General features: G+C 53.9%; 1 protein-coding gene across 1 annotated transcript; it reads left to right on the forward strand.

The window, feature by feature from the left end:
* Position 1: 1 nt before the first annotated feature.
* Positions 2-6302, forward strand: RSAD1 (radical S-adenosyl methionine domain containing 1; the record flags this gene model as incomplete). Its single annotated transcript, XM_005868215.1, has 9 exons — positions 2-40; positions 411-544; positions 655-859; positions 3763-4128; positions 4316-4379; positions 4779-4926; positions 5129-5183; positions 5827-5930; positions 6095-6302. Coding segments are annotated over 9 exons (1233 nt in total), but the record flags the coding sequence as incomplete, so codon positions are not given.
* Positions 6303-8881: the final 2579 nt, after the last annotated feature.

An 8881-nucleotide genomic window follows, 5' to 3' on the forward strand; every position in this document is an offset into this window, starting at 1 on the left:
TCCCGTGGCCCGGAGCCAGCGCGCCGCACTTTACGTCCACGTGAGTGGGGAGGAGGAGGCAGGGCCGGAGTCCACAGGGCGACTTGTCACGCGTGAACCCACCCGCCGACCTTCCTCGCTCCCGGGCGAGGTCTTGGCTAGGACCCTGCCCTGGCAGGGAAATGTCCGTGCCCGGGGACCTGAGGTCTCCGGTGCTCACCAGCGCGGTGACTGACCCTTGACCTTGTGGCTCCCCTTCTGAACCCCAGTTTTGTCTTATTGAAGTGGGCATGATCCCAGTCTTCGGGAGTTGCGTGGCTCAGATGGCGTACAGACCTGGACTGGGGTTGGGAATGTGTGCAGCTGAACCCCGGAAGGGGCCAGGGCAGCCCGGAGCCCCTCTCACCCCCTCAAACACCCCTCGCCCCCAGTGGCCCTACTGCGAGAAGCGCTGCAGTTACTGCAACTTCAATAAGTACATCCCCCGCGGCGTGGACGAGGCTGCCATGCGGAGCTGCCTGGTGACGGAGGCCCAGACACTGCTGCGGCTCAGCGGGGTGCAGCGGTGGGTACTGGGGGGCAGGAGGCAGGGCTTGGAGGGCGTGGATAGGTCGAGTGCTGCAGGCCTCCTGGAGGGCTCCCCCAGGCCTCATGTTCTTTATCTTCTTTACCCAGGGTGGAGTCTGTGTTCTTTGGCGGAGGCACCCCGAGTCTGGCCAGTCCCCACACTGTGGCTGCTGTCCTGGAGGCAGTGGCCCAGACAGCTCACCTGCCCGCAGACTCCGAAGTCACGTTGGAGGTGAACCCCACTTCTGCCCCAGCCTCTAGGTTGGCAGCATTTGGGGCAGCAGGAGTCAACAGGCTGTCCATTGGCCTCCAGGTAACCAATCAGTCCACCCTGTCCCAGGGCACCCAGCCCTTCCGTGCTGTCTCTCCACTGGTCACATTCGTTTATTGGACAAACATTTACTAATTTATTTTTAAAAACAATTCTTTATTGTTGAAAGTATTATATATGTCTCCCTTTTCCCCCCATTGACCCCCTCCAGCCCCAGGCCTTCAGCACCCCATTGTCTGTGTCCATGGGTTCTGCATTTATGCATATAAGGTCTTTGGTTGATTACCTCCCACCCACCCACTCTCCCCTGCCTTTCCTCTGAGATTCCACACTCTGTTCCATGCTTCCTTGTCTCTGGATCCACTCCGTTCATCAGTTTATTTTTAGATTCCACATGTGAGTGAGATCATGTGATACTTGTCTTTCTCTGACTGACTTATTTCACTTAGCATGACACTCTCTAGGCCCCTTCGTGCTTGGACAAACATTTATTGAGCCCCTTCTGGGTGCCAAGGCCTAGTAGGTACTGAAGAGTGTTTGGTGACGCTTTTGTAACTATGCTGGTGTCGCCTTCTGTGCCAGACCACAGTGCTCCAAACACCCTCCATAGTGCCTGGCACATAGTAGGTGCTCAGAAAAGATTTGTTACATGATCGGAGACACAGCAGGAGGCAAGCAGGTGGTCAGCTCTTTGCAGCATGGTAAAGGTGGGGGGGCGGTCTCTACAAAAGGCTTTCAGAGTACAGACTGAAGGGCATCTTCGTCTGATGAAATCATAGAAGCCCTCCCAGACTGGTGATGTTTGAATGAGGAGGAGGAGTCCACCAGGGGAGAGGGTGTGGGAGGGAAAGCACAGGATATAGAGGAGCCTTGCATGTTTTGGGGGAGCTACGAGTCATTCCTTGTGACGAGAGGCTGGAGGCAAGGAAGCCTTCAGCACCATACCAGCGAGTTTGGGTTTGCCTAGTGGTTTACGGGGGAGCCACTGAAGGTGTTGAAGTAGGAGAAATAGAATCCTCTCAGGTTGGCCTCTCGTGTTTTCATATGCAGTATTGCTTTCTCCACTTCTAATACGTGCACCACTTACCATAGGGTTTGGGGTCAGAGCCTTGCTGTCATGGGATATACTGAAAGGGACACGTCATTGCTGAGATAGTGTGGCCCCAGATGCATGCCTCTCTGGACTCTAATGGTAAAGAAACCTAAGTTAAGAGACTTTTTGCCGTGGCTGGGTAGCTCAGTTGGTTAGAGTGCCGTCCTGATACGCCAAGGTTGTGGGTTCAGTCCCCAGTCTGGGCACATACAAGGATCAACCAGTGAATGCATAAATAAGTGGAACAACAAATCGATGTGTCAATAAGAAAATTAAAAGGAAAAAGGCTTTTTGTATGTGTGGTAAGAACCGATAGCATGAGGTTGATCTAACCTCATCAAATTTTTTAGTATACAGTATACTGTAAAAATTTGTTAACTGTTAGGGCAGTGGTGAACAGCAGATAGCTAGAATTTCTTCATTAAACAATATTTTGAAAAATACCTGGCCCATACTCTTCAAAAAATGTCAATATCATGAAAGATATAGGAAGGTTAAAGGATCTAGACCAGTGATGGCGAACCTTTTGAGCTCGGCGTGTCAGCATTTTGAAAAACCCTAACTTAACTCTGGTGCCGTGTCACATATAGAAATTTTTTGATATTTGCAACCATAGTAAAACAAAGACTTATATTTTTGATATTTATTTTATATATTTAAATGCCATTTAACAAAGAAAAATCAACCAAAAAAATGAATGCGCATGTCACCTCTGAAACGCGTGTCATAGGTTCGCCATCACTGATCTAGACTAAAGGCAACGGATGAGACAATGACAGCTGAGTGCAATGTGTGACCCCTGATTGGGTCCTAGAGTGGGGTGGGAAGAGGAAATTACTACAGTAGGCATTATTGGGACAGCTGGCCAAATTTGAATATGACTGTGTATTAGATAATGGCATTGTGTCAATGTTACATTTCCTGAACTCTGTAATTGGCTTGTGGTTATGTAAGAGAATGTCCTTGTTGTTAGGAAGTACACACTTAACTATTTAGGGGTGAAAGGGTACAATATTTAAGTTGATTACATTTAAATAACCCATTTGCAAATGCTCACTAGTGTGTGGCCGGTGGCTACCATCCTCTACTAACATGTTCTATAGCCGCACTGACCAAATGCCAGTAGACACTTGGAATGTGATTATTTAAATTTAATTATCTTAAAGTTTAAATCGCCACATGTGTGAGCACCTACTGCATTGGACAGTGCAGGTAGAGAACATTTCCGTAGTGCTGGTCTGTAAATTACTCTCCAGTGGGTCAACGTCATCATAATATGTGTGTGTATTTATAGAGACAAAGCAAATGTGGCAAAATGTGAGTCTGTGAATCTAGATGGTGTTCATTGACTTTTTTTTTAACGTTTCTATAGGTTTGAAATATTCTATAGGTTCCAAATAAAATTAAGAAAGACTCTTGGCTTTGGGGCCAGGCAGTCCCAAATTCCAGGTCTGCCTTTGCCACTGTGTGACCTTGGGCACGTGACTTAACATCTCTGAACATCAGTTTTCTCGTGTAAATTTGGAGCGAACGTTGGAGGGTTATAAGGATGAATTAGACGTTGCATAAAAAAGCTTGGCACATAGTGCGCGACCCTTCAGTGAATGGTATGCCCTCGGTATTTGGTCTGGCCCTGCCCAGGCATTAGGGGTGAGTGAATTACATATTCGACCAAATATAGCAGGCTAATTTTTAAGTTGATCATTTTTGCATGGCCCGTGAACGATGTTATAAATATCCAAATGGCCCTTGGCAGCAGAAAGGTTCCCCACCCCTGGTCGACAGTAAGTCAGTCAAGTGGTTTGGTCTCTCCCTGAGCCGGCCTGTGCGCTTACAGAGCCTCTCTCCCCAGTCCCTGGATGACACTGAGCTGCAGCTGCTGGGGCGGACACACTCGGCCAGCGATGCTCTGCAGACACTGGCAGAGGCCCGGCGCCTGTTCCCCGGGCGCGTATCCGTGGACCTGATGCTGGGGCTGCCGGCCCAGCAGGTGGGACCCTGGCTCCGGCAGCTGGAGGAACTGCTGCGCCGCTGTGACGACCACGTCTCCCTCTACCAGCTGTCCCTGGAGCGGGGCACGGCCCTCTTCACCCGGGTGCAGCGGGGTGCCCTTCCTGCCCCGGACCCCGAGCGCGCTGCCGAGATGTACCAGGAGGGACGGGCACTCCTTCGGGAGGCCGGCTTCCGCCAGTACGAGGTCTCCAACTTTGCTCGGCATGTGAGTCCTGGGGCTTATGGCTGACGGTGGGGAGTGGGCCCTGGGAAGGTGGCCCTGTGGGGAGAAGGGTCTCAGCGGGGTCCTCGAGGTCTGAGGTGGGGGCACCTTTTAACCGGGTTCCCCTTGCCTGAGCTGCTACAGGGCTGCCAGCTTTGCTCGGCCCTGACTGTTCCCTCCCTCCCCACAGGGGGCGCTTAGTACCCACAATTGGACGTACTGGCAGTGCGGCCAGTACATTGGCGTTGGGCCTGGTGAGTCCCCGTGAACCGTAGGAGGGGTGGCTCAGGAGTGGAATGTCACGGTTGTGTGATCTCGGGCCGCTTATTGACCTCTGTTTTCTTATATGTACGGCGAGGCAAAAAGGGATGCCGTTGAGTGTGTATTTTGAGGTGCTTGATGGTGCCTGGCACCGAAGTTCTCGGCCTGTAGCACACGCCAGAGTTACCTGGAAGGCCTGTTAAAACCCAGATGGCTGGGCCCCACCTCCAGAATTTCTGGTTGCACAGGGCGGGAGTAAGGCCCACAAATGTAGGTTTCTAGCATATTCGACGCTGTGGTCCGGGGATCCCACTTTGAGAACCACTGATGACATCTGGCAGGCACGCCGTGTTCGCTGGCATGAGAGTGGGTGTGGTTGTTGATGTTGTCAGGGGCCCATGGGCGATTTGTGCCCCAGGGGGCCGGGGGCCTGGCACGGGAGGCTCGGATCCAGACCCTGGAGCCTGACAACTGGATGAAGGAGGTGAAGCTGTTCGGTCACGGCACCCGGAAGCGCGTCTCCCTGGGCGAGCTGGAGCTGTGAGCATCTGAGGGCACAGGGCGCCTCCCCCGGGTTCCCCTGCGGCCCCAGAACCACCTCCACGTGCACCTTGTCATTTCTTGCCTTGGCCCATACTGCATGGTCCTCCTAAGCCCCCCATACGCACCCCCAGCATAGGGCTTGAAGGCTGGGAGAAGCACAAGTCTCCTCTCCAAGACCCCTTGATGGTTTTCCTTTCAGGCTGGAGGAGGTTTTGGCGATGGGGCTACGCACAGACGTAGGGATCACTCACCAGGTAAGGGGTCCAGGGGCTCCGGCACACGGCTTCCTCCTAAGCCGTGCATAATCATTTCACACACACACACACACACACACACACACACACACACACACACACCTCCCATCCCTCTGGCAGCTGGAGGTTGGGCTTTAGTCCAGCTGAGGCCTGGTGGGCAGTGTGGTGCAATGGTGAGGACTCTGGACGAGGGCTGCAGAGACCCAGGCTCTAGGCCCCTTCTCCTGCACCCTTGAGCACACATCCTCTCACCTCTCTGAACCTCCGTTTGCGCAGCTGTGCGGGGAATAGACTAGATTAAGGGCTTCAGATGTAGCACTGAACGCTCAGATAGGAAGTGCAGTAAACCATCAGTCCAACTCAAGCTGCTCTGGATGAAGTCAGGGCTAGAAAGCCCTGGCCATATCCTGAGCAGCAGGGGGTGGGGGTGGGGAGGTGAATCGAGGGAGACCTGGCTTTCTGCCTAAACGTGGAGGAGTGCAGGTGACCACATCCCTGCTGGCCCGTCGGCCTGGGCCTGGTGTGCATGAGAGTCAGTTGGCTGAGATCCCTGTGCTGGACTGTACCCTCCCTCACCCCTTACCCCACCCCAGACACATGGCCCAGAGGACCCCCACACCTCTGACCCTTCTGGTCTCCCCAGCACTGGCAGCAGTTTGAGCCCCAGCTGACCCTGGGGGATGTGTTTGGAGCAAGCGAGGAGGTGAACAGGCTGCTGGATCAGGGCTTGCTGCTGCTGGATCACAGGTGTGCTGGCGGTGGGAGGGTGGTTAGAAGTCGCAGGGAGCCCTGACTACCGACCACACACCTGGGAAAAGTTAGCAACGCTGATGAGGAAGGGCCTGTGGGTGCCGTTGGCCCTGGTAGACGGTGAGAGGAGGCAGCCACAGCCAGGCCTCTTGGTTTTCTAGGGGTCTTCGGTGTTCCTGGGAAGGTCTGGCTGTGCTGGACTCGCTGTTGTTGACCCTTCTACCTCGACTCCAAGAGGCCTGGCAGCAGAAAACCCCCTCCCCTGTGCCAGGAGGGTGACGGATGTCCCTGCTTTCCAGGACAGAGTCCTGGGTGGGCTTGGGGCTGGACTGACACTTACAGACATCTCAGCTCTCATCACTGCCCAGCCCTGGCATCCCCAGGGGACCACCTGCAGTGAGATGGATGGGAGGACCCCTGTCCGAGGTCTGGGAACTGGCATCCAGTGTGCCCACCGCTGCCAGGGCAGGAGTCGTGGTGTCTGCGAGTGCCTCTCACTGGTGGTCTCTAAAGTAACTCCTGGCTGTCAAGAGCTTCTGAGGGACCCAGCTCTCAGGCTTCCAGCCCCTACAATGCAGGGCAGGACCTAGAAGGGGCTGAGCGATGCTGGCTGACCCCTGTGTGTATCCAGCACAGGGCCTGCCTACTGGACTCTGACAACAGTGGGCAAGATCAGAGCAAGCCCCACCACTTCTCTTTTGGCAGCCAGGATATGTTTGGGGTGTCAGGAGCCTCAGAGACCTTCCTGAGTTTCCTCCCCAGTTCCCTCTCCCTGCAGCCTTTCCCTGTGAGAAAAGGGGGGGCGGGGGCAAGCAGGGAAGAGGGAGGGAAGAAGAATTCAGAAAAGACCCAGAGCCTGCCGATCCTCCCCTGGCCTTTCACGTGCAGAAATGGCCGCCCGGTTGTATGTAAGAAGCCTAACGAGACCCTCTGGAGCCTGTCTTGACTGTGGTCCTCTCCTTTGTCTGGGCTCCTTTGTGGAGCGGGGAATTCTGACTTGGGGGCTAGAGACTTAGTCTAGGCTGAGATTTCTTCCTGTTCCCCGGCAATTATTTACCCAGTGGTTTTAGCATCCGTCAGGTATCCTTGCCCACAGCCACGATTAGATTGAGGGTTGCAAAATGTTAGTTTCTGACTCTGTCATCCCATCTACATTCATCAACGGGCATCCATCCATATCAAAAGAGCTTCCCCCTTTTGGAGGGCTGACACTCTTAGCCTAGAGATTGTATGCAGGGTGTGTGCGTGCGCGTGCGCGTGTGAGAGAGAAAGGCATTTTCCTGTGCCAAGGCTTCCTAACATCATATCAAAGGGTTACTGTGATGCCCGAAGGAATTCAGTCCTGCCGCAAATCGGGGCGTGCTCAGCTCAGCCTCTAGCTGGGTGACTAAGGATGGGGTTCCCCACCCCTCCGAGGTGAGCACGTGCATTTCCCGTGTGCCTAGTGGGTGTGAATATCAGTCCTTCTGTGAACCTGTGGTAACGTGGTAAGTGTTACGACTTCTCATTTATTCATGAAATATTCAGCAGGCACTACTGGTGTGCCAGGCACTGTGCTGGGCACGCAGAGAGGAACAAGACCTGTCCCCGCCCGTGAGGAACTCGCCACCGTGTTGACAGATGTGTAGAGAGATACATTTCAGGGTTATCAGTGAGGCTGTGCAGGTGGACTGGGGAAGCCTGCCACGCGTCTGGTTCGGAGGGGCTGGGGGCAGAAAGGGGGAATACCCTTTTCTTCCACCTCCTCTGGCCCTGGGAAGACTTGTGGGGTGACCGTGCTGCCCAGGGGAGCCTCTTCCCAAGCCTTCCCCTGATCTTGATATTCAAGAAGTGAGCACGGGGCCGGAGCAGGTGCACCATCAGATAACCTGGGCCCACTCAGGTTTCTCCCCGTGGCCAGGCTCCTGCCACCTGAGACACCCAGGCCCTCCCTGCTCACTAGGCCTGGACAGGAGCCAGGGCCCGGTGGGGGTGGCACGGATCAGCTTCCGTGACTCAGCCCGGTCCCACCCTCCCCAGGTGAGTCAGAATCTCCTGGAGGTGGAGCCCAGGAATCTAGTTTTTAAATGCTTCCTGAATGGCTCTAGGGATCAGGCCTGTGTGGGGAGCCCTGCCTTCCATCCTCAGAGGCCGGGGTCAGGAGGGACGTCGGGGACACGGCTACTTCCCTCTGCATCCAGGCCTTCCAGGCCTCGTTCCTCCAAGGGGTCCTCCACAGTGAGACTTCCATTGTCATTTCTCACCCGCCCTCCTGAAAAGCACACGAACACAGTTAAGAGGTGAATGAGCTACTTTGGTGGTGAGAGGAGACGGGGAGATGTAATGTGTGTCAGTGTGATGGTTACAGCTTGAAAGAGCAAACCTTCCTCGTACAAGAGCACTAACAATTTTAGAGATTGAACCACCCCGCCCCCGACCAAGTAGTGTGCAGGCGGCAGGGCAGCTATTATAATTGCCATTTTATATTCAAAGAGGCTCTCTCACTTGACCCAAGTCATATAAGTAGGAAGCAGCAGACCTGGCATAATACTTCTGGGCGTCCAGAACTTTGTGTTACATCATCACCTTATACTTAACTGTGGGTCTGGGTCGACTGACCTGTCTCTTGACACATGGCGGACCAGTAGTTTTATTGCTAGCTTTACCCAGTGGCCAGATAAGTTTCTATTGAACGAGTACAAAAAAACACGTTTTACGCCCTAACCGGTTTGGCTCAGTGGATAGAGCGTCGGCCTGCAGAGTGAAAGGTCCCAGGTTCGATTCCGGTCAAGGGCATGTACCTGGGTTGCGGGCACATCCCCAGTTGGGGGTGTGCAGGAGGCAGCTGATCGATGTTTCTCTCTCATTGATGTTTCTAACTCTATCCCTCTCCCTTCCTCTCTGTGAAAAATCAATAAAATATATTTAAAAAAAACACACGTTTTACGTAAATGTTAAAGCCACGCTTT

This window comes from Myotis brandtii, unplaced genomic scaffold, assembly GCF_000412655.1.
Source record: "Myotis brandtii unplaced genomic scaffold, ASM41265v1 scaffold265, whole genome shotgun sequence".
Classification (NCBI taxonomy): domain Eukaryota; kingdom Metazoa; phylum Chordata; class Mammalia; order Chiroptera; family Vespertilionidae; genus Myotis; species Myotis brandtii.